Raw genomic sequence first — 27,381 nt, forward strand, 5'->3', positions numbered from 1 at the left:
CTCATGTGGGTATTCTGAACAAGAGAAAGAATGCCATCAACACTGAGCTTACTCAATCCATTCAAGGTCTTAAACACCTCAGTCAGATCTCCTTTGCAGGTGCCTAGTCTCTAGCCGCTGCAGTTTGCAGAACTGAAGCCTTTCTTGGTAAGAGCATCCTTTTGTTACTGTCACCAATATTATGGCCCTTCTCTGCAGCCACTCCAGCAGGTCTCAAGGAGGAAGCCTCATTTTACTTCCTTCACTGCCTCTGTTAATATAATTTGATAGATCACATCCAGCCCAGACATCTTTCTTATATTTAACTTCAACAATTTCTCTTCCACTTTCCTCTCAATTATTACAAAATCATTTAGTTCCCTATGAGAGTTTGATAAACATCTGGCCTCCACTTCCCCAAAGAATTTCCCATGTGTGAATGTAGATGCAATATTCATCAGTTTGTCAGCAACCTGAGCAGGATCACCAGGAGTCGAACCATCAATATCAAGTGGACCAATCTGATTCATTCCCTTCCTTCTAGTGTTTACTTAAATAAAGAAGTCTTTGTTGTTTTTCTTTACATTCTTTGACAAAGATTTCTCGTAATCTGCCTTCACTTGTCTAACCTTCTTTGTGAATTGATTACATAGTTTATATCTACCATAGGCTTTTGTTTTCCCTGATGATTTTTATGCATACCATGCATTTTTCATCTCTGCCACAAGTTTCATTAGTTCATCTGACAATCATTTAGGCTTAAACCTTGAACGGTATTTCTTAGTTGGTATGAAAGTCCTAGCAGCTTCCATGATAAATTCCTTTTGATGCTTTCCAATTAGAATTGGCTGATGGTAACATCATCAGTTGATTGCACTGTACAGAACTTAAAAACTGTGTGAAACTGCTTTAGTCACCTTTACAAAAGCAAAATCCCTGGACCTTTACATCTTTATGTAAATCCCGCATCAATACTCTGTGATTACTGCCACCTTTTTGATTCTTTTATCTGCAGTTTCTTGATGCACGAATAATACTGCTGATAACACTGAACAACAAATGTTGGGTCATATCTTGTTATGGGCATGAAAGTAAGTTTACTTTATAGATTTTGGGTTGCTAAACACAGAAATAGTGCTTAAAATGGCAGATTGGCTCTTGTTTTCGAAAAAGTAGTCTTGTATATTTATACGAGGTATTTTTTATTTATATGGCAGTAAGATGTAGCTATGAACGTACCTGTATAAAACATGGGACCTTTTCGCCTTTCACTTGTATTCAGCTTCGGGAGCATCCCTTTTTATCATCCAACAATAATCGACTAACATGGTGGCATTCCATTTGCTTTTGTATATTTGTTCCATCACTGTGATGTCTGGATGGAAGCATTCACCATGCTTGTTGCTGATGGCGCCATTGTTTGGGGGGAAGAAATCCAGGTGTGAGTGCAAGAAATGCATCTTCAATGACATGTTTCACCCCAGTTTTTCATAAGTAACAAGATCTTCTGCAAGCTGCCTATAGTTGCCAGCTTTAACATTTCCTAGAAAACCAGTCAAAACATTTCGAAAGGCTTTCCACACTGATTTCCCACTATCGCTAAGGACACGTTCAAACTGTTTGTCTTTGAAAAGTTGCCTCATATGTGGACCAATGAAAACCCCTGCCTTAATCTTCTCTGTACTAAGTCTTGGGAATTTCTCTTGCAAGTATGTGAATGCAGGGCCGTTCACTTCCAAAGCCCTCACAAAATTTTTTGTCAGCCCCAGTTTGATGTGGAGTGGTGGAAACAAAACTTTATTTGGATCTACTAGAGGTTCAAATGCTACGTTCTTCATTCCAGGTGTTAGTGACTTCTGTTGAGGCCATCTCCTCTTCTTGTAGTGCATATCCTTAGCATGACTATCCCATTCACAGAGAAAGCAACAATACTTAATGTAACCCTTTTGTAGTCCTAATAAAATGGCTATTACCTTTAAATCACTACATATCTGCCAAGATAGCATACACCTAAGAGGATGTTCTCCACGAGTAAAGTAACTACTAAGTATCTTTTTTGTGGATGGCATATGCAAGAGGCAGCATATTTCCATTGTGTAATAACACAGCCTTAAGGCTAACCTTAGAAGCATCTATAAATAGTTACCATCCTTTGGGAATGTGTCTTATGTTCATTGACCATTAAACCAAAAATATCCTTACAAACACAGAGTTCACCTTTGATAGAATTTATCAAAGTCTTTATTTGGAGAACGAAATGTTGTTGCTTTCACAGAATGATCTAGAAGATTCCACAGCTGCCTCGAGGCCAAAAGCCCTGCCTTATTCTTCAGCAGTTCAAGATCCACAATGAGGTCATTAAGCTCAATTTCTGTGATCTTGTGTGGTTCAGAAGGTTTGGACAAAACGTTGGGTCCCTTGACATAGATGACTGCTGTACTTCTTTCATGTATATCAAGTTGACATTTACAAGAAGATGAAGTGTCTTCATTAGTGTACAGAAAAACGATCTGTTCAGGAATGAGTAGTACTTCATCGCCGCCGACCGGGCTAGCCGGGTGGGTAAAATGCCTGCCTGGCAACCCAAAGGTCGCGGGTTCAAATCCCGCCTCGGGCTTGGATCAGAGTAGTGCAAAAACCTTGGGAGGTGCATTATGGCCACAGAAGCCGATGCGCCAACAACTAACAAAAAAAAAAAAAAAAAAAAAAAGTACTTCATTATGAGGTATGGGACGAATTGCAGATGGTATATTTGGGTACATCACAGTCCACTTTTTCTTCATTGTCATCCCTTTTCTAATAGGAGGCAACATACAGAAGTTACAGTCTGTGACATGATTTGTTGGCTCCACCATATTTTGGTCACTGTGAAAAGCATAAAATGATCCTTTCAATTCATCCACGTGTTGAGTTTTGATGAACAGGTAGTGCAGCATATGTGTGGTGCCTAGTTCTTGTCCTGGTCACCTACTTTACACCTAAAGTACAAGAAGTAGGCCTTTTTATAGCTTGAGTTAAGGGATGCTTCCTTGAAGCCAACATGATTTCTCCACATACATAACAGAAATCATCTGGACTATTAACACAATTACAGGGCATATTAAACTTACACAACAAATATTGCACAAAAAGTAGGAAAGCTCATAGAGAACAACTGTTAACTGAGAACATTTCACCCAGTATTTAGCCATATTCAAGAATTACTTCAACAGAGTTGAAGTAATTCTTCAACAGAGTTGAAGTAATTCTTGAAGACACATTGAGGCATCAAAACTTATGTGATGCAGAGTGAGGCGACAGTTGTCAATCACATGATAAGAGTGTGGTGGTACTGAAACTGCAGTGTTGCCATGCCTTTTTCCAAGAATTACAGTTGATAATGTAGTAACTTTAATATGAGACCCCGACTGTAATTCGAAAACAAGAGCTAATCAACAAATTTTAATGTGATTTTCTTCCAGCAGCATAAAATTAGTCAAGATTGGGTGTTTTCGTAGCATTTTACGTTTTGACCAGTGTAATCAAATCAAGAGTTATTATTTCCGTCTCATTGCCTCTCTAACAGGCGCCTCCGTAGCCAGGTGGGCAGGAGCAGCAGTGCATAGCACACGCTTCTTGATTAGACCGGGGTTCGAGCCCGTCACCACCAAATAGGGAGGATTGTCAGGAAATGACCACCGCATATCCCCGGAGCAATATGGCCTTAGTTGCTAATGCTCCTAAAAATCAAATAATAACATAATAGCCTCTCTCTAACAAAGCTGCTGTAGAAAACAGCCATCCACAAAATCCACAGAAATCTTGCTATTGTGTGAGTGATCAATGCATAAGTTCCAATCAATCAATGTCTGGAAAGTTAAAATCTCCCATTATAAGACATTCTGATGTACTGGCCCACTGTATTTCTCTGCAGTTCTTCATTATACTGATCATAGTCATTAGGCTTATAACACGCTCCTACTCATTTCTATTTTTTCCCATGCTTACATCACACCCAACTGACCCCCCCCCCCTCCTCCTATCGTCCTTTGTGCTCACATTGTACTCCCCATATTCAAATTATAAATCCCTTATTGGTGAATGATGCCACGTCTCTAATATCCTCACATGATGTCTGCATTTCATGTCTTGAACGGCACTTCAGATTCATCAAATTTATTTACTAACAGTATTGATAGCATTGATGTACATGCAAGTATACATGCATCTGTTTGTACTCTTAATTACACTAACACAGCTCATGTATTTACTTGTTTTTTTTTTTCCATGAAGACTCCTAGCAATCCTTGAAATCCCCGGCACCTTACTTTTCAGGCTGCTTCTCTGCCTGTGGCTATTAGTCTCTATATCTGCCCAAGCTAGCAGATTTTCGATCTACCTAACACTACCTCAATAGCACAATCATATATTCCTGTACCCTTTCTATTTAAGTGTATCCCATCCCTTTAGAAGCAGTCTCTCCTGTTAACAAGGATAGACCACGCTGAGAAAAATTCTGCCTTCTGAGCCTTGCACAATCTCTCAGGGCTGAATTGATTGAAAGGGCACTTAACATATACTCCCTCCTATCTTGTTTGGGATAGATTGCAGACACTTTCAAATTTAGTCGTAATGCGACTTTTTTCCCAGCATTTCCTTGTACTTGTTAAGCGAGTCTCCAGATCTCCTACTTTAAATGTCATTAGTGTCAATATGTACAATGTCTCCTTTTGTGCTTCTTAAAAGATATCTGCCCTAAGTCATCTACTTTTGCCCTTAGCAGACATACCCTGGTTTTATTCCACCTGTCCTTTTTGCACAGTATACATGGGCAATAAGCAACGCTATATAGGCTGTAATATCTATTATACATATTATAACCTTATTTCACATAGATAAAATACAACCTTTCAACTTTGTGAAAATATCACTCATTGTAAGAACCACCACACTTGCTTCATTTTCTCCAGTGTTCTTTTCAGGCAGTGAATGCATTTTGGTAAAAATCAGAAAGTTAACACTTACCCAATGTTAATGTTAGAAATGAGTTCGATATCGCTTTCCCACATAGGTATGCCTTAAAAAAAAAAGAGAAAAAAAAGAGCATCGTGGGGTAAACAGGGTTTCTGTAAAGCATAAAAGTTTGCGTAGTTAGTTTAATTTAGACATTATTAGAGTTTTATTTCAGTCTACAAAAAAAAATCTGATGGAGCAAGGTTAGGGCTATTGTGGGTTAGAAATTGTGCTCTGCCCCAGCTGGTGGATCTTTGAAACTGTCATCTGTGCCGTGTACCGCTATTATCCTGATGATATTTGATATCCTACTAATTCAGTTCAAGGCTTATGGTTTTCAGAATTCTATTAAACTTATCTCTTTCCAATTTTTGTTTTCAAGTGATGTTGAGCATGCCCATTTCATGAATTGTTGTTTTGATTTGGGGGTCGTTATGGAAGAGTTGTATTTCATCACATGTATGACCCTTTTAAAGCACTCAAGACTGCCACCACCACCAAACCTTTCCAGAGGATCTTCAGAAATCTCTTTCCTTGCAGCTATTGTCTCTCATGTGAGCAGTTTAGGCACTCACTGAGAACAGATTTTTCTTTACCCCAGTCTGTTGGTGATGATCAAAACACTTCCCTTTGATGTTTTCACAACATCCATCACTTGTCTAGAAGTTATGCACCTGTCATTTCAAATAAGCTGTCAGGGAGTTCTTTGTTTTCACTGTTTGTGGCAAATGGTCTTCCATCTCTTGGTTTGTCCTTGATGTCGAAGTAACCTTCCCAAAATCATTGGAGCCACATCTGGACATTACTTCCATCAACTGTTTGGTCTCTACAGGTTTTCGATGGATAGATGTAGCCGACTGATTTTAACAGGATCTCCATCACATACAACACTCCTGTCACTTTATCCATTCATATCTTCAGATCTAAAAAGAGCAGCAAAATGATATTAAGGTGTTAAAGACTAATTGGCAATGTGCTTTAGCAAAGGCACATGATGCAAGAAAGAAAGCTTATATAGCATCAGTCAAAAAAAAAAAAACCCTTATTTCACCCATCCACTCGCTCCAAATTTTTGTGAAGTTCTGCCTTGAATCTATTTAAGCTATCAACTTCTACAACGACAGATGGAAGTTTGTTCCAGCAATCAACCACCCGCTGGCTAAAGGCAAATTTCCACACATCTATCCTACAACCGTCTTTCCTCAATTTGAATTTATGCCCTCTTGGGCGATTATTCTGAGCAAGAGGAAGAATCCCATCAGCATTGAGCATGCACAAACCATTCAAAGCTTTATACATCTCAATCAGATCACCTCGCAGGTACCTAGTCTCCAGACACTGTAATTTGCAAAACTTAAGCCTTTCTTCGTAAGTGCAACCCTTTGTTCCATTCACTAATCTTGTTGCCCTTCTTTGTACTCGTTCCAACAGCTCTACATCCTTCTTAAAATGAGGCCTCCAGACCTGTATACAGTACTCAAGGTGTGGTCTGACCATTGCCTCATACAAGGGGATAATCACCTCCTTATCCCTGTTAGAAAAATTCCTGTATATCATTGACAAGACACCATGAGGTACTCTTGCAGACCATCTGCACTGCTCAGAAAACTTCATATCTGCCTGCACAATTACCCCCGGGTTCTTTTCATTCTCTACCACTATCAGTATGGTACCACAGAGTTAATACGTTACTCTGGGATTACTGCTTCCCATATGTAGTACTTTACATTTGTCAATGTTAAACTTCATTTGCCATCTCTCAACTTTTCTAGATCCTGTTGCAGCAGTGTTCTGTCATTAACAACACTGCCAACCTTCGTATCATCTGCAAACTTGGACATTAAGCCTGATATACCATCATCAATATCATTTATAAATACAGAAAACAACAATGGACCCAACACTGAACCCTGAACGACTCCACTAATAACATTAGTCCACGAAGAGCAGTGTCCATTGATTACCACTCTCTGTCTTCTCCCGCTCTCATTATGTACACATTTATTAAGTGTACATAATAAATTCAACCCCTCTTCCTTATGCACGCCTGTTTGTACCATTACTTATTGCCTTCCCTTGTACTTCCCTGGCTTACAATAACTACAGTGATCTCAGCCAGTTTTTAAAAAGGAGGTTAGGTAGGCAAAGGCAGATTATGATAAACCTTTGGCAAAAGATGCAAAGAAAAACAGCAAAGAGTTCTTTACTTATGTAAACTCTAGAAGGAAGGGGATGAATTATATTGGTCCACTTAACATAGATAGTTTGACTATTGATAATCTTGCTCAAGTAGCTGATAAACTGAATGAGTATTTTGAATCTACATTCACACATGAGGAGTTATTCAATGAGGGGAATGCCAGAAGTTTATCAAACTCAAACAGGGAGCTAAGTGATTTTTAATAACTGAGTGCAAAGTGTAAGAGAAATTGTTGAAGTTAAACATAAAAAAGGCACCTGGGGGTGGATGGAATCTATCCAGTTATATTGGATAGATTCCATCCACCAGAAGGAGGCAGCGAGGGAAGTTAGCAAACCCTTAGCCATAATTATGAGAGCATCCTTAGATTCCGGGGAGGTCCCCATGGACTGGAGATATGCAAATGCATCCCCAATTAACAACGGGGGTTTCAAAGGGTGACACAAATAATTACTGACCTGTTAGTTTAACCTCTGTTTCAGGGAAAATAATGGAGCAGTTAAAGAGGTGATACATAGTCATCTAGACAAGACTGCAGTAATAATTCAGACACAGCATGGGTTTGTTGAGAGGAAGTCTTGTCTGGCCAATTTGATTAGATATTACGATGTGGTTACAAAGGACCTGGATGCAAAAAAATAATTTTGATACATATACTTGGATTTCAGCAAAGCTTTTGATACCGTTGCACATGGAATGCTGTATAAATTGGAGTGGAATGACATTAAAGACAAGTTGTTGCATTCGATAAAGGGTTGGTTGAGTGGAAGACGACAGAGAGTGGTAATAAATGGACACTGCTCTACATGAACTAATGTTATTAGTGTAGTCCTCAGGGTTCAGTGCTGCACCCATTGTTTTGTGTATTTATCGATGAAGGTATATCAGGCTTAATGTCCAAGTTTGCAGATTATACAAAGGTTGGCAGGGTTGTTAATGACCCTAAAGACTATGCTACTGCAGCAGGATCTAGAAAAGTTAGGCAGATGGGCTAAGAAATGACAATTGAAGTTTAACATTGAAAAATGCAAAGTACTGCATATGGGTAGCAGTAACCCAAGAGAAACGTACCAACTGTGTAGTACTACACTCAGGGAGGTGGAGAATGAAAAGATCTGGGGGTGATTGTGCAGTCAGATATGAAGTTCTCTAAGCAGTGCAGACAGGCTGCCAGGAGTTGATTATCTTTTTGTATAAGGCAGTGGTCAGGTAACACACCTTGAGTAGTGCAGGTCTGGATGCCTCATTTTAGGAAGGATGTAGAGTTGCTAGAATGAGTACAGAGAAGGGCAACAAGATTGGTGAGAGGAACAAAGGGGTTGCGCTTAGGAAGAAAGGCTTAAGTTCTACGAATTGCAGCATCTGGAGACTAGACACCTGCGAGGTGATCTTATTGAGGTGTATAAGACCTTGAATGGTTTGAGCAGGCTCAATGCTGACAAGATACTTCCACTTGCTCAGACTAAGAACCTGAGGGGACATAGATTCAAATTGAGGAAAGACAAATGTAGAATAGATATGCAAGTTTGCCTTTAGCCAGCGGTTAGTTGGTTAGTGGAACAGACTTCCATCTGTTGTTGTGGAAGTTGATAGCTGAAATAAATTTAAGGCTGAACTAGAGAAACCTTTGGAGTGGACCGGCTGGACAAAACGAGGAGGATTTTTTTTTTTTTTTTTTTTTGGCTGACGCTGTGTAAGCTTGCTTTCTTGCATCGTATGCCTTCTTGTGTCTAATGCATAAACCCTCAGCATAAATGAGGGTTTATGCATTAGCAGAGTGGCTTCTAAAATAAATAAAGGCATGCATTTTGGGAAGGGGTTTTGGAAAGCTGTTCATACATTGCAGAACTGCTCATTTTTTGTATAGGCCATATATTAACTGCCCACAGTTAATCCTAACAGACGTGAACAGCTAACTGATAATAAAATTCCTTGAGGAAATTTCAGCTAATTTCCATTTTATTTTAAAATGTAAAAATTAAATATCTAAAATAAATTTAAAACAATCAAGAGAACTTCAGTTGTATTTTAAACTGTCTCCACTACTTTTGTTTTTAGATCTTATATTTGGGAGATTCTCCATTTAACCATCAGGAAAATGATAAGACATGTTCAGAAGTTACAGAAGGAATTGGAAGAATCACAAGATAAAATTCAAAGGGTAATGGCAATATATTAATTTTTGTTCTGCTAATCATAAAAAGTATTATTATAAAAAAAAATAAAATACGAGTCAAACTAATATACAGTTCAATATCCCAAATTTTGCAATCTTCGGACCTGATCTTTGGTAAATCAAGGGATGTTCTAATTTTGAATGGTCATATCATAGTGATTTAAAAGAAAAAAAAAAAAAAAAATTACATTTCAATATGAAATGTCTTTTTTTTTTTTCTTTTTTTCTTTTTTAGTATTACAATGCTCTTCTTCTCCAAGATTGAGGGAATGATATACTCTACAGTATGGGACGATTTTTCCAGATGACCTGGAAAGACTGGCAGTCTCATCTCTTGTGGCTAGTGTACATGATACCAAGCATTTTCTTTGAATTCACTTTGTACATTGGCACCTCCATAGCTCCGGGGTTCGTGCCCATGACCACCAAATATGGAGGATGCGGAAAGGTCAGGGAATGACCACCGCATATCCCTGGAGCAATATGGTCTTAGTTGCTAATGCTCCTAAAAACCAAATAACAAACAAACAAACAAACTTTGTACATTATATTCAGACACATTCTTGCTGCACTTACACCACCTAATGTTGACAAAAATTTCAGAGTAATTTTAAGGTTAAAAAGTTTTAATTTTAAATATACCATCACACGTATTGTAAAGACTTGGAACAAACTTGATCAAAACACTTTAATTCATTAATGGTGAAATATAGCTTGTGTCCATGTACAAATACATGTGCATTATTTTTAAATGGTGATTATGAACAGGAATCTGATTCTTTTGGGTTTAGAGTATCAAGAAGAAAAAAATTAGAAATTCAGTCTAATGCTTTTATACCACGTGGGAATTTTGCTCCAAACTGCAACTGAGTAATGATAATGAGGTGCTACTATCTGCTAGCTTTGCATGCTGAAAATTGAACTACCTGCACAAAGAGAAGAGAAATAAAACATTTAATGTATGGAAAAATGAATAAAAATCAAACTGAAAGCTGAGCCATGTAACACAAATGTGAAGAGTCACATGCAAGGTGATGCAACTGCAGGCAGAGATTCCTAACATATGCATACCTAAAGACAAACGGCTGATCCTCACTTCAACTAGAGAAAAGAACAGGAGAAACACAGTAACATCTTCACTTGGGTAGTATCAGCCATTGTGAGTCCCAGACAGTTGTATTTTAGCATTAGCATTAGTACGATGCAAGAAAGCAAGCTTATGCAGCATCAGCCAAAAAAAAAAAAAAAAAAAAAACCTCTCCCATTTCACCCCTCCATTCATTCCAAATATCTGTCCAGCTCAGCCTTAAATTTATTTAGGCTATCGACTTCCACAACAAAAGATGGAAGTCTGTTCTTCCACCAATCAACCTGCTGGCTAAATGCAAACTTCCGCATATCTATCCTACAACTGTCTTTCCTCAATTTGAATTTATGCCCTCTTAGGTGATTATTCTGAGCAAGAGGAAGAATCCCATCAGCATTGGGCATGATGGGATTGAGCTCAAACCATACACATCAATCAGATCACCTTGCAGGTGCCTAGTCTCCAGACACTGTAATCTGCAAAACTTGAGCCTTTCTTCATAAGAGCAACCCTTTGTTCCATTCACTAATCTTGTTGCCCTTTTCTGTACTCGTTCCAACAGCTCTACATCTTTCTTAAAATGAGGTCTCCAGACCTGTATACAGTACTGAAGTTGTGGCCTGATCATCGCCTTATACAAGGGGATAATCACCTCCTTATCCCTGCTAGAAAAATTCCTATATATCATTGACAAGACACCATGAATTACTCTTGCAGACCGTCTGCACTGCTCAGAAAACTTTATATCTGGCTGCACAATTACCTCCAGGTTCTTTTCATTCTCTACCACTGTCGTTCCACACAGTTGATACATTACTCTGGCGTTACTGCTTCCCATATGCAGTACTTTTGTACTGCATATGGGAAGACTACATTTGTCAATGTTAGTCTTCATTTGCCACCTCTCAGCCCAACTTTTCTGGATCCTGTTGCAGCAGTGTACTGTCATTAGTGTCCTTAACAACCCTGTGAATCTTCATATTGTCTGCAAACTTGGACATTAAGCTTGATATACCATCATCAATATCATTTATAAATACAGAAAACAACAATGGACCCAACATTGAACCCTGGGGGACTTCACCAATAACATTAGTCCACGAAGAGCAGTGTCCATTGATTACCACTCTCTGTCTTCTCCCACTCAACCATCCCTTTTTCCATAGCAGCAATTTGCCTCTAATGCCACACTGCTCCAATTTGTGCAGCAGTCTTCCAGACATAGTCTACTTGGGAGAAAACAAATTAGCCATTTATTCTTTTTTTTTTTTCCTATTTTAAATCTTTTAATTCTCTCTCTTTATCCTTTTCCTTGTTCAGGCTGTTCAATTTACAGCATGCCATTTTTTTTTTTGATTTGGTAGTTGTTGCGCATCGGCTTCTGTGGCCATATTGCACCTCCCAAGGTTTTTGCAGTACTTTGATCCAAGCCCGAGGCGGGAATCGAACCCGTGACCTTTTGGTTGCCGGGTAGGTATTTTACCCACTCGGCTAGCCCGGTCGGCACAGCATGCCATGCTAGCAGGTAGATGTAGCACCTCACTGCCATTATACTGTAATCCTGTTGCAGTTTGTAGGAATATTTCCCACATGGTATAAAAGTGTTAAATCGAATTGCCAGTCTTCAGTTGATAGCACTTCATATGCATTGGTGTGTTTTTTAAAAGAAAATTTTCACTGAGTTGGTGAACTGAGGCATGTAGTGTTGAAAAGTCTACTTTATTGAATGAAAATATAAGTGGAAGTGTCTCTCAATATTGACAGTCATGCCGCTCCATATACCCTCCAGTCATTATTGTTTATCTCACATTTTACTCACTTTACTTCTAGTGATGACACATACAGTAATGACTGAAAATCAATATAATTACAGTTGCAAGAGTGTAATACCTGTGTACCAGTAGAAGAAATAATTTTAGTTGACAGGATGATTAGCATAGCATCACGGAAGAATTTTGTAATTCTTCAATGAAAATGTTTGGTGAAATTCAAACAGTTGCCCTTGACATTTCAAAGGCTTTTGATCATGTTTGATATAAAGGTCTTCCGTCTTATGGTTTGCCAACTGTTTTTGTAATTGGATGTCCAGTTTTCTCTCTGATGGCTCACTGCACGTGATGGTAAATTGACTCTCTTGGTCTTCTAACTTCTCCACTTCCCCAAGGTTGCGTTCTTTCTCCCACCCTTTTCCTCTTATACATTTATGACCTTCTGTTGACAGGAAATTCTATCCATAGTTTTGCTCATGATAACACATTGCATTCCACCTTCCAGTTGGAGAAACCTTGCCCTGAAAAAGCAGCTTCAACTTCTCAAATATCCACTACCAATTCCTTAAATGCTGATCTCCAATGATAACTTAGTTGATTTCATTTCATCTAAAACTCAGACCTGTTTATATCTCACAAAAAGGATTCTTCTGCTGCTATGCTTATCTTTGATGACACCCAGATTTCTAGACAAGATCACATATCTCTATTAGGGATTATCCTGGCTCCTAATCTCTGTTGGCATAAGCCCTTGCTTCCACTGCATTTAAAAAACAGTTTTTTTCTTTGCTCTCAGCATTACTTTTCTTCCAAGCAGCTGTTCACTCTGTACAAATCACAAATCCACCCTACCATGGATTATTGTTCCCATATCTGGGGCAGTGCCCCCAAAACCTCTCTCAGGCCTCTAGATTCCATTCAAAAGAGGGCAGTTAGGCTAATTAATGACCCATCTCTAACAAACTCTACTGTCTGTCTGTCTCATAGATGTTCTGTTTCTGCTATGTGCACTTTCTTTAGATACTTCCATTGGCACTGTTCTTCTGAATTGGCTTCTATAATTCCTCCCAAACCACTCCAAACGTGCTGCAACCAGTCAACAGCCTTTTACTGTCCAACTTCAAACTCATGGAACCAAATTTTCTTCTTCCTCATTTATTCCTTCAACTTCCATTTTCTAGAACAGTCTCCTTTCATGTGCATTTCCTGAAAATTGCAATCTACAAAAGTTACAAGTCTAATGTTAACAAGTATCTTCGTTCATCTTCTCAACCTTCAACCAATGCACAGTACTATATGTTCTAATACCTCTTGTGATTAGAGTTTCCATTAAAAAAAAAAAAAAAAAAAAAGTAATGATTGAAAATCAAGTTAATTACGTGGTAAGAGTGTAATAATTTCCAATGTTTGCTGAGACCAGATGATTAGCGTTACAGAAGAATTCATTCATCAGGTGAACCAGAGCATCACATAATGTCTGCTTTTAAAATTCAATATATTTTGCTAAAAGAAAGGCCAAAATATCTAAAACAGCTTAGCTTCTAAAGGTTTTTTCAAGGGTAAAGAAAGCCAACATGAGAACCACGAGAAACTCACCCAGCAAATTTGTTTTTCCCCTACTGCAGTTTCCCCCTGCATTCTTGGTAAACGGATGGTGCATGTTATAGGTAGTGGCAGTAGAAGTCGATAACGATGTATCGATTAATTTTTTTATCATTATTAAAAGCAGATTATTGGAGTTCGTGATTGTTAATGCCTTTGCTTCTGAAATTTACTCACGGGTACACCCTAAGACTGAAGCAGTCTGGAGCGTGTACCCTTAAGTCAGTGGTGTCCAACCTATGGCCCACGAATAATTTTTATATAGCCCACATGGAAAGTGAACTAAATCAGCATTTTAGAGTGTCATGCCACTGCATATACAGGCACATAGAAGCGTTGAGCTTGACTGTATCAAACGTGTACATGTAGTACGGTACAGTTATGTAAGTATCAATCTTTTCATATTGTGAAATTCTCCTATTTTGATATATATTGTTCATTGTATTGAATTGTTATTAATTTGTACTGAATTTAAAAAAAATCCTTAAAAATGTTTTCAATTTGGAGGAGTGTCGTGTTTTTAATCAAAAGTGAACTGAAGACTATTTCTTCATTAAGTACGATGAAAAAGCAGTGTTCGGTGTGTAAGGAGACTGTGCTAGTTTTTAAAGAATATAATTTAAAACAACACTGTGATATCAAGCATAAACCTTATGATCAATATAAAGAAGTATTGCAAAAAGAAGAGTGTCCAATGTTACAAAATGAATTAAGAAAACAACAAAACACTGAAAACGTATCGTTATCAGTCAAGAAATTTATCTGCTATAAATGCCAGTTATCAAGTTGTGCATTTGATCGCTTTTGAAAGTTTAACCATTTGGTGATGGTGAATATGTTTAACATTGTTTGTTAAAAGCTGTGAAAGAAATTTGTCTGGAGAAACGAACAATGATACAGACATTAGTTTGTCTCAACAAACAATTATGCGAAGAGTAGAAGATCATTGGAAAGAATTTGTTCAAACAACTTTTGAAAACATAAAACAAATGATATATTTTAGCGTGGCATTGAATGACAGGACTGATGTAAATGACACAGACCAACTCCTTGTCTTCATATGTGGAATTAATGATAATTTTGTACCAGTTGAAGATTTAGCTGATCTACAAAGTATGCATGGAACAACTACAGGTGAAAATCGTTTTGAAAATTTTTGCCAGTCTATTGAAAAGTTAGGATTAAATATTAAAAACCTGGTAGGAGTCACAACTGGAGGTGAAAACATTGGGCTCTGTGTGGGGAATGTATTGGATCTCCAACACATTATGAATATGGTTATTTCAACTGTAAATTTTATAAGATCACATGGCCTTAATCACTGTATGTTTCAACAGTTAGAAACTGAAGCTGAATACAGTGCTGTGAGATGGTTTAGTCATGGCAAAGTGTTATATTGTTTTTTAAACTGTGTCATGAAATTGATATTTTTATGACAGAAAAAGGGGAACCAAAAAAAAAAAAAAAACTATCAAATATGGAGCAGCTGTTTGATCTTGCAATTCTGACAGACATTTCTAGTCATTTAAATGCTCTTAATGTAAAACTACAAGGGAAAGAAAAATTGGTCTCTGATTTGTATAGTGAAATCAAATCATTTCAGAATAAGTTCTTATTATTTAAATTCCAAATTGAGCGAGATAATTTAGTTCACTTTGAAGGTTGTGTCGAGCTAAAAGAGAAAGACATATTTCCAAAGAATCATTGCCTCTCGTTATTACAATTACTTTTTGATGAGTTTGAAAGTCGATTTGCTGATATAAGATCTGAAAAAGATAAACTTGTTTGAGAATCCATATACTTCTGTGGCTGAAAACTACAATCCCAGCTTGCAACTTGAACTTATTGATCTTCAAGCCAAAACATGGTTCAAAAACAGGTATATGGACTGCAAAAATAAACTACTTTAATTGTACAAGGCTGCTCTCCCATCTGAAGATTTTCTGCCAGAAAAAGAAAATGCCATAAAAATGGCATTTTTTAGGCCATTTTTATCAACATACGTATCAACGTATGTTTGCGAGCAATTGTTTCACGCATGAAATATTCAAAAAGAAACAATAACAGATTAGCATCTTCATTCTGTATTGAGAACTGGCACCACAAATTTTCAGACAAATTTTAACCTCAGTCATCTCATTAAATGTTAAGTTTTGTTCAGTAAATGTTATTTATTATTGTACTTAATAAAATTTTTGAATATTTTCAATTTTAGGTGTATCATTATATTTATTTATTCACCTTAATATTGAAAAGCAGTGCTCCTTTTCAGGTTGTAAATTTTTGAAAGTAAGCATTTAAAAGCAAAAGGAAGGTGTTTTTTAAAAAAATAAATCACTGACAGATTTGTTGCACATAAAAGTGTTGGGAATTTGCATTGAAAACATGAAAATAGAAACTTCCTTTTACATGTAACAAAATATGGAAAATGTAACACATAATTTTTCTCGAATCACTCAGTGTGGTCTGTGAAACAAATCTAACTTTCAATATGGCCCCCGTTCCGAAAAAGGTTGGACACCACTGCCTTGAGTAAATTTCAGCCCACTCATGAGCTCCAATAATCTGCTTTTAATAATGAGAAAAAACTAATCAATACATCGTTATCAACTTCTAGTGCCGCTACCGATAACATGCACCATCTGTTTACTGAGAATGCAGGGAGAAACTGGTAGCGGGAAACGAGTTTGCCCAGTAAAGTTTCCCGTGTTGGCTTTCTTTACCTTAGCCAAGGTTTCATTAGAGAAGATATGTCTTTAATCATATCTCCTCTAATGAAACTTCCACTGAATCTATGTTGAGACCCTCCCCCCCCCCTGCAGTTCTCAAAAAGAGTATTGTAATAGAAAAAACGGACTTTGTTTTATCTAAAGGAGTATATGCCCTGGTGTCAAACAAAATCAGTGACATGTGCTCGTTCAAACCACCAACCATAAAATCTGGAAAAACTTTCTGTAGTGGTATTTAAAGCTGGGCATTTCCATTCCATATTCATGATACGAGTATTTAAAGCTTAGCTTTAAATACTCGTATCATGAATATGGAATGGAAATGCCCAGCTGTCAATTTGTGAAAGATGGCAAAAGCTAATGTCAGCTGCATTACACAAGATCTGGCAGAAAGTTTCACTAGGTGGTGACTTTAGGTTTTCTTAACCTATTAATGCCTATGAAAAAACTACCTATCAAAACTCATTTCGCTCACTATTATGGTGAGATTATAAGTCAAGGAAACAAACAATACCAAAATTTCAAAGAAAATATATTTATTTTATTAGAAAAACACGTGTCCTCAAGTGGGGACATTAGGCAGATAAGTGGTATTTTTCGAAGCAACCTTTTTCACATTGTTTTCTGACAATCCTTACGTGACCTAGCTTAACACTTAGCTTTCATATGAAAACACATTTTAATTGTCTACCAATTTTAAGCAACCTTTTTCACATTGTTTTCTGACAATCCTTACATGACCTAGCTTAACACTTAGCTTTCATATGAAAACACATTTTAATTGTCTACCAATTTTTTTTCTGGAAAATGATGGCCTTCACTAATTTTCATGGAGCTTCTGACTTTTTGCTTCTTGTTGATGCAGCATCTTTCAAATAACTTCGTATGATGTTTCGAAGAAAATCTAATTGATTCATTTTTATCTCTGCTGTCATTTGGTGCAACTTCCACACGTTAGTGATAGTCATATCTAACATGACGAGGCCTCCGTAGCCGAGTGGTCAGGAGTGGGAGTGCAGTAGCACACGCTCTTTGAGTAGACCGGGGTTCAAGCCCCTGACTGCTGAATACAGTCGATCTGCCAACCCGCAATGGACCAGCATGGCAGATTATGGTCCATTTCCCTCAGCATGAATTGTTGAGGAGGCTTTCATCCTGCAGTGGGTTGATAATGGCTGCACTTTACTTTTTTTACTTTATATCTAACATGTATGTAAACAGGACCCACCACCATTTCTTGCCTGTTATCGCTATCCTGTACAAAGATACCCATGACGTGATTGGTCATGGGTATCTTTGCCCATTCCGCTATTGTACAATTCAAATGATGGAGGTTGTTCTTCATTGACCTTAAAGCAGTTTTTGACCAGCATTTTACATATTGTAATGGCTCAACAAAATCATAATTGGTAAGAATAGAATCTTTCCATTTTTTTTTTTTTTTTTTTTTCCATTTCTTTAAACCCCATAATAGGACAGTATTGAGCTTGATTGTCCCTCACAGTTCCTGTACCTCTTATTTTCTTCTTTTTCAAAACTATCATCAACGAGTACGTTGTAAAATAATTGAAGAAAAAACTACGTGGTTTGATAGATCTGGCACATGTTCCAATAAATCAATAACCACTCTTGCACCTACTTGTCACATTGTTGCTTTCTTTAGTTGGTTTTCTGCAATAGATGCCAAAAGCGTAGCAATATCCAGAACTACTTCTGGGTAGTGGTAACCAAAAATTACTTTACCATTGACTCGTCTATTGAGACAGATCCTTGTGAAAAAATCCCCACTGGCAAAATTGTTTTATGAGCATATTTATTGTTGGCCTAACTTTGTACATTCAATCTTGACAATTTCCTATTTCATTATTATTGCCCAGACGTATAAATCTCTTTATTTCTAGATATCAGAGAGAGAGAGAGTGTATGTACAGGGAATGCAACAAGATTAGTGAGGGGAATGAAGGAGTCCCCTTACCAAGAAAGGCATTTATATATTGCATGTAGAGGACAGGCAACCTATATGTGCGACATATGGTTAAAAGGACCACAACAGTAAAAAATGTACAGTGCCAAAGCCAAAGGAGACTGTAGAAAAAGCAACACAAAAATACAAATCAAAAAACTGTAACCTATTAAGAAGCCAAGAAATACAAATAGACTGTCTTGTGTCCAAATTACACAAAGTAAAAATAGATATCTCACTTCCACCAAATGAATCCTTCTTTGACCAAGTAAGAGAAATGCTAAATTCGAGCACAATCACAAGGAAAAGAAGTTAATACACCACTCTAAGTATTCTCAAAAACACCCACCACCTGCAAACTAAAAACCATCAAAAAACTGGTAACCTCAGAATGCAATATATAAGGTCACAACATGGAAATTAAAAAAAAAAAAAAAAAAAAAAAAAGAAAAAGTGAAACTGAATAATCAGTACGAGGAATATTTTCCAGAAAAAGAAGAGGAGATGGAACACAGGGAAGCCTATCAAAAGAGAGAACGCAAAAAGCAGATAAACCGAAATCCTCAGCCTTCCAGAAATCTAAAATCCACCAGCAAAACTAAACATTTATCAGCTTAACAATAGAACGTTGGGATTTATGAAATAATGTTTACAACATCTATCTCCTTATGCCAATAAGCTTATTCTTTCTAGAACCATACTTGAAACCAAAACACATCCTTGTGGTACAGAAGTACTATGTGTATAGTAAGGATAGGATAGAAACACAGACAAGCTCGAAGAAGAGTGGTCGTGTTAGTCACCACTCACATCCCAGTTCAAGCAGTACAACTGAATAGCCCTCTAGAAGCAGCTGCAAATTGCAGTATACATTGTACAGGTCTTCAAACAAAAAATACAATATGAAGAGTTAGGCAATTTTACAACAACTGCAGCTTTCTTTTTGTGTTTCAGGAGACCTAAATAACTCACTATGGGAGAACATCAGTAAGAAGCAGAAGAGAACAGGTTATAGAAAAAATTTCTGGATAACCTATCTCTCCTCAACAATGGAACCTACACACTCCAACCAACATGAGCTCAGCAATAGACCACACACTCTCTCTCTCTCTCTGTGTGTGTGTGTAGCCCTGACATATTTCTCATTTTCAACTGAAATATACTGAGTGATCCATTAAGTAGTCATTTCTATCCGGTGATTAAATAAATTCCCAGTTATCACACAGGTTCTCCAGGTGGAAACTGCCAAAGGCAGATGGGGAATCATTTGGAGAATTGTCAGCCCTAGATTCACAAATAATAAGTAAAGGGACAAGTGACAGCACAGTAACTTATGTTACAGAAAAATTATATCATGCATCGAATCAGACAGTATCTAAAACCTCATCCTGATTTCCAAAACACCCAGAGTCCTGATAGAATGAGAAATATACTACAGCAAAGAAAGAGCAAGACCAAAGCTCGCAATAAGTTCTGTAGATACCCCACTACTCAAAACCTCATATAGTATAAGAAGGCCAGGAGGTGAGTAAGAAGAATTCAATGCATGTGCAAAAAAAAAAAAAAAAAAATCATGGGACTATTACACTTCAACAATTAACCCAGATACAAATATTCATGAAGTACAGAATAAGATCTGGAGAATGAGTGCACTTTCCGATGTATTGTTGTACAAGTATTGCGCATCAAATTGCAATTTTCCTTTAAAGAAGAGAAACCATACAACTTTCCTTTTAAATTAAGCACAAAATCTAAGGAAGTGCATTCAGTTGACATTGGTGCGCAGTGCAATGTTGAGTCAGTTGGGTGTGACATGAGTACTGGGGAAAGGTAAAATAAGAATAGGAGTGTGCTATAGGCCAAATGACTGATCAGTACAACGAACATTTGTGCAGAGAAATAGAGTGAGTCAGTAAATCAGAATGTCTTGAAATATGGGATTTTAATTTTCTAGATATTGACTGGAACTTGTTAGTTGGTCACTCACACGCTAGCAAGATTTTTGTGAATTTATCAGATGATTGTTTTCTACGTGTTCAACGAGCAACCAGACGTAATACTCTTGATCTGATTATCAGCAGTGATCATGTATTAAGAATTTGCAGACAAAGGAACGACTAGGTGCCATTGATCATGGTGTACTGATCAATGGCACCTAGTGCCATTGATCAGTACTTCGTATGCTTAGCAGTAATCCAAGAGAAACGTACCAACTGTGTGGTACTACACTCAGAGGAGTGGAGAACGAAAAAGACATGGGATTAAATGTGCTCTCTGTCTTCTAACATCTCCACTAATGCCGGTGTCCCCCAAGGTTTGGTTCTTTCCCCCACTCTTTTCCTCTTGTATATATTAATGACCTTCTTCCATTGACTGGAAATCCTATCCATAGTTTTGCCAATGATAGCACATTGCATTCCATTTTGAGAAACCTTGCCCTGCTCAATCAGCTTCAACTTCTCCAAAATCTGCTACCAATTCCTTAAATGCCGATCTTCAGGTAATTCTCCAGTGGGGCAGACAACTTAGTTGATTTCAACCCTTCTAAAACTCTTCTTGTCTTATTTCTCACAAAAAGGATTCTTCTGCTTCTATGCTTATCTTTGGTGACACTCTGATTTCTAGGCAAAATGATATATCTCTTTTGAGGATTACCCTGAATTCTAATCTCTCTCTCTCTCTCTTGGCACAAGCACATTACAAATATTGCTTCTTCTGAATCTAAAAAACTTGGTTTTCTCTTTCACTCTCTGCGTTACTTTTTTTTCCCAAACATCTGCTCACTCTGTATAAATCGCAAATCCGCCCTCCCATGGAATATTGTTCCCACATGGTGATGCCCCCAAAACCTCTCTCTCAGGCTTCTTGATTCCATTTAGAAGAAGGCAGTTAGGTTAATTAATGATTCACCTCTAACAGTCTCTCCACTCGCTGTCTCATAGACAATGTTTCTGCTGCATGCCTTTTCTACAGATACTTCCGTGGGCACTGTTCTGAATTGGCTTCTATAATTCCCGCTCTCTCTTTCAAAAGAGTCCAAACATGTGCAGCCACCAGCCAAGATCCATTTACTGTCCAACTTCAAACGTATTTCCTGAAAATTACAGTCTACAGAAGTTCAAGTCCAATGTCAACAAACATATTCTTTCGTCTTCTCAACCTTCAACCCAAGCACGGTGGCGCCTCCATAGCTAGTTGGGCAGGAGCAGCAGTGCATAGCACATACTTCTTGATTAGACCGGGGTTTGATCCCGTGAGCCACCAAATGCGGAGGATGCGGAAAGGTCAGGGAATGACCACCGCATATCCCCGGAGCATTATGGCCTTAGTTGCTAATGCTCCTAAAAACTAAATAACAACAACAACCAAGCACGGTACTAAGTAATATAGGTTCTAATACCTCTCGTGTTTGGGGTTTACAAAAAAAAAAAAAAAACTTCAGTCCTAAAACTCAGTTCTGTCTTATTTGTTATAAGGAATACTGTTCCTGTATCTCTCTTAGGAATAATCTCTACTCTGATCTTAGCATTACTTTTCTTCTAAACAACTAGTCTTCGTACAAATCTCCAATCTGCCTTATCATGAAATATTGTTCCTTCATCTGGAGTGGTGCCCCCAATTACTCTGAAGCTTTTTGTCTCCATTCAGGAGAGTGTATTCAGGTAGGTTAATTAATTACCAGTCTCTTACAAAGTCTCTGCACTCTGTATCATAAATGTTTGCTGTATTCAGAACAGAGAATAAATTTTTTTAGAACAAAACTTATTCTAAATAATGTGTATTTTCCAAAAATTCAAATGTAATGTGAAGCATCTTTGTGCTTGGAGTTTACATTAAAAAAAAATCATATCTGCAGTTGTGCTATCAGTGTGCTGAACATGACAAGATTCTGCAGAGCAATGCACTGCATTTTATTATATCTAAGCATAGTACTCAGTAAACCTATCTGTATTACTGATTTGCCATCTGTGAAATTATATCCATTGTTTAAAATTTAGGGAGAAGAATTAGATGAGAAAGAACAGCCTACAGAGGAAGTGATTGAAAGAATGGAAGAGCGACTTGAGACAGCACAAAGTGATCAGAAAAATCTGTTTCTTATCATTTTTCAAGTAAGTTGCTTTTAAATTTCTCATTTATTTATTTTTTTAAAAACTTGAATAAAATTAACAAGGATTATTTTGAACTGGTTGGATTTTTATTGAGTGCAGCTTAATTTATTGTTGTGAAATCTTTAAAATTATTGAATTAGTATTTTGAGGAATATTTTTAGTTAAACCAGAACATAAAAAGAACACTTGGTGCTAGAGTTGTCATGTCTCCAAGTTTTGTTTTGTTGTAATTTCTGTGGGTTATAGGAAGATAAAGAAAAAATAATATTTGCATATTACGTCTGGATTTAAAATTCTCAAAAGTAGTAAATTATAGTGTTAATTCAAGCAGATTTGACTCCTTATAAAATATCAGAATTAAGGTTTTGATGCACAGTGATTTTCTGCTTTTTTTACAGAGATTCATCATGATTTTGACAGAACACATTGCTCGATGTGAAGGAGAAGGAAATGATTTCAATAATTGGTGGTTTAAATGGACAATTGGACGCCTTCAGGAAATATTCTTTCAGGTTTGCAGTTGATTAATTTTAATGTTTTTAAATTGTTACATATGTACTCGAGGTTTATTAGTAGTATTCATAATGATAAAATTATGCGTAGAAGATAGGACTGGTTGATATCTGCCCCTTTGATTAACAGAAAACCTTTATGTCCAGCCATTCTTTATTTAAGAACATGTTTTGCAGTTTATGCCTCCTGCAAAAGATCAAGGACATCCCCATTATTTTGTTTACTCACACCTTTCAAAGCCTTAGGTAACATGATCACATATCAATTCACAAAACTGAAACCACTCTGTGGTGAGTACTTCTTCACCCAGCAGTAGTGGCACTGTGTCTCAACTACATCAGCATTAGATGACTTATTCAAAAGCTCAAATTAATTTAAATTCCTCTTAAGTTATATCTGTAAAAAAAAGAATTCTCTCCTTCCAGTAAACAGTTTTTTCCATCATACTTTTATTTTCTACCATCCTCAATAATTAACTAAAATAATGTCTTGGTTTAGGAGAGAGATAAGCCCTGATTCAGAAGAGAATTGCCATTAACAGTTCTCTTCCCTGACTGACTATTGTCAGGAATGTGCTTTGTGTAAAACAGAATGGGTGGAATAGGACCAGGGTTTGCCTACTAAAGGCAAAAATTGCTCATGTTGTAGAGCAGCTGTCATGTTTTAATGGTACAAAAGGCGATATTCTTGTACATCTTAGTACTAATGGTATTAATAGATCTGAGGACTTACTTAATATGTATAGAACAAGGTTGAGGAAAGTTGCTATTTTGGATTAAATTTAAAAGTGTCTTCAATTCTGCTGAGACATGTACGAGGGCGTGTACAATGATTGACAGCTTTGTCAATCATTTCAGCCTGGAGAGACTGCAAGGCTCATGGGGTAGAATATTTTTTTGACATTGTGTGTACTTATTAATAGGAACATGGATGGGCTAATGCACTTTAAATAGAAAAAATGCAGAATTATTTGCTAATCCTATTGAGTCAACGTTAGATGGGTCAGAAAACTGATCATGGGGAATACACAGACTGTAGATTAATTGCATCTCTTGGGGCTTGCAGGAAGTAGAGAGATTACAACATCTATGTTTTCCTCATGGAGCAAAAAAAGGGGGGGGGGGGAATAGACTATTCACCATAGTGAATAGTCTATTGTCAAGGATAAGGGTGACTACAGAAGTCTCAGACAGTTTTAAAATTGTATGCAGTATGACCACCTGATGATGTTACCAACAGCAAATTCTAAGTGGGAAGTAATCAAAGGAGCTACTATGCTTCTTATACCAACAAAGAAATACTGTTCAAGGCTTACCTAAATGGATGTCAGATGAACTACTGTGACATGTGGCAGTGTAAAAGAAAACATGGGATGCATATAAATTATCAGTTGATACAAAAGCATTGGTAGATATAAATGAATCTGTAATCAAGTCACAAAGAAAGGTCGGCAAGCTAAGGCAGATTATGTGAATTCTCTGGCAAAGAAAAATAGCAAAGGCTTCTATTGACATGGAAAGGGATTGAATCAAATTGAGACATTTCATGTCTATGGATTAACTGTTGATGACCCTGCCCAAGTTGCAGAAAAATTGAATAGGTATTTTACATCTACATTCACACATGAGGAATTCTTTAAGGGGATGCCAGAAGTTTATCAAACTCTAAAGAGAAGTTAAATGACTTTGTGATAACTGATTACCAGTAATGAGGGCGGCTCCTAGGCCTAAGCCCATCTCCATGTTGGTGCAGGAACTCTCTAGAAGCTTTATGTATTAGTACATGGTGTGTCACTTGTGTCAGGCCAATAGGAAGCAGCCAACATGCAGGCAGCCGCTGCCTGGTGCTCGGAGCCGGGCCTGGGTCTACTATCACCTTTAGTGCCTTGTGCACAAATCCCGCACCCACTGGAGATAGTGCAATACCAGTGGGTACCAGCAATCTCGCTTCCAGGTTAACCAGCCTTCAGCCAGTGAATGGGTTGAATAAATTCAAGCAAGAACTAAACCAATTCTTGGAGGATATGGATGGATCAACTGTATAGGTTTTTTTTTTTTTTCTTTGTGCGTGTGTTTTTCTTTCTGACTGATGCTATATAAGATTTCTTTCTTGCATCATTTTTCATTACTACTATTGCTGAATTGATGCTGGTCTAGAAGCAAAAATTTTCCTAGAAAGTGGTTTCGAGAGAATTTTATCTAAAAGCTTTAGTAAAGGGGAGCAAATAGATATAGGCCTAAAATTGTTTGGCTCCAGTGGTTTTACATGCTTGGGGACAGGAATACCTCTGTAGCATTGAGTTTGGTTGTAAATATTTTTCAAGATGTCTAGAAAGAAAAAGCTGCCAGTTTTAGGCAGACCATCCAGTCCTGTTGCAGAGAAGTTTGAAAGGAAGTTGATTAGCCACTTAAGGTTGAAAAATGAAATTGAGATTTTTGACAGCATGTCACAACATGAAGAGTCCTTGAACACACTGCATCAGTGGATGATAGAAGACCAAATCCAGTAACATTAGCTGCCCAGATATTCAGCTAGAAGTCTTGAGGGATGGGTGTGAATTTTTGTGAAAAGATCCTCTTTCCTTTTTGAGATTGAGCATTGAAAAATTCAGGTATGGCTGTTTTTGTAGTGGTATTAAAGAAGGAATGGTGAGCTGAGAAATCAGCATACATCCTGTGAAAGGGCTGCCTTTGAAAGTTAAGAGATGCTTACTTTTTTTTTCTGAAAAAGAATCAATAAATTGGATGCCCACTATAGTTTGTTTTGCAAGGAGAACTGACACCACCTAGACATGGTCACAAGTGAAATAAAAGCAAGCCAGTTACCCAAACAGGATGAGGAGGAATGTGAAGGTAGACTGAATTGACAAAACAATGTTTATAATGCATGTTCTCAGTATCTTTGAATACAGTCAACTTTTCAAAAACAAATAAAATGCAAGGCTGACTCAAGTTTCAAAGAAAGTCAGCATGGAAAATAATGTCTATAAAGATGTTAAATGACTGTTTTGTTTTATTCATTAATAGTAATTACTGGTATGATTACATTTTGGAAATTATTATCAGCATTGTTAGCACACAATTACAGTTTTACCCCTGGAATGTGTACTGGTAAATGACATTGGTAGGCATTTACCAGTACATGACCAACCTACCAGTAGGCATTGGTAGGTTGGTCAAGACGTCAAAGGCGGATATTGTTGGGATATCAGAGACGTGGTGTCACACAGATATAAGGAATGCCGAACTGGAATTTGGGGAGTACAATGTGTACAGAAAGGATAGGAAGGGAGGAAGTGTTATGCTGTTAATAAAGAAAAACAAAATCAAAAGAAGTGCATCCAGTTGATATAGATGAACAGTGCACTGTTGAGTCAGTTTGGTGTGGCATAAGCACTGCGAAAGCAAAAATTAGAGTAGGAGTGTGTTATAGGCCTAATGACTCGAATGAGTACAATGAACAATTGTACAGAGAAATAGTGGGCTAGTAAATTGGAATGTCTTATAATGGAGGATTTTAACTTCCCAGATATTGACTGGAACTTGTGGGTTGGGCACTCACACACACTAGTCAGACTTTTGTGGATTTATTGGATGATTGTTTTCTGCAGCAGCATGTTCAAGAGGCAACCAGAGAAAGTAATACTCTTGATCTGGTTATCATCAGTGATCATTCATTCATGTATTAGGAATTTGCAGATAAAAGAACCACTAGATGGCAGTGCTCACAGTGTACTGACGTGGGATTTACTTAAAGATTTAATTACCATCAGGGGTAAAGGAAAGGGTTGTTGCTTCCGTAAAGGCGAGTACAGTGGTCTCCGACAGTTTTTAAATTCTGTACAGTGGGATCAACTGACAATGTTACCAACAGTAAATTCTAAGTGGGAAGCATTCAAGGAGTTAATCGTGGATGCTACTAAAAGTTTCATACCTATTGAGAAATATTGTTCAAGGTTTAGGCCTAAATGGTTGTCAAATGAACTAATGAGACTCGTAACAGAGAAGAAAAATGCATGGGATGCATATAAATTATCAAGCGACTCAGAAGCCTATGGCAGATAAGTTAATCTGTAATCAGGTCACAAAGGAGGTTCGGCAGGCGAAGGCAGATTACGAGAAATCCTTGGCAAAAGTGCTAAGAAAAACAGCAAGGATTTCTTTACTTATATAAACTCTAAAAGGAAGGGGATGAATCTGATTGGTCCACTTGACATCGATGGTTCGACTGTTGATGATCCTGCTCAGATAGCAAACAAA

At 37.4% G+C, this 27,381-nt stretch overlaps 1 protein-coding gene across 1 annotated transcript in view; it reads left to right on the forward strand.

Annotated features, from left to right (window-relative positions):
* Cbp80 (Nuclear cap-binding protein subunit 1) overlaps positions 1–27,381 on the forward strand; it is a 393,330-nt gene that overhangs the window by 363,814 nt on the left and 2,135 nt on the right. Inside the window, exons 21-23 of the mRNA XM_090368459.1 lie at positions 9,230–9,332; positions 22,496–22,609; positions 23,008–23,121. Of these exons, the coding sequence (XP_090224585.1) occupies positions 9,230–9,332; positions 22,496–22,609; positions 23,008–23,121 (331 nt within the window). The remainder of the gene's footprint in view (positions 1–9,229; positions 9,333–22,495; positions 22,610–23,007; positions 23,122–27,381) is intronic.

This window comes from Mastigoproctus giganteus, chromosome 2 (genome assembly GCF_048544385.1).
Source record: "Mastigoproctus giganteus isolate SK-2022 chromosome 2, ASM4854438v1, whole genome shotgun sequence".
NCBI lineage: Eukaryota > Metazoa > Arthropoda > Arachnida > Uropygi > Thelyphonidae > Mastigoproctus > Mastigoproctus giganteus.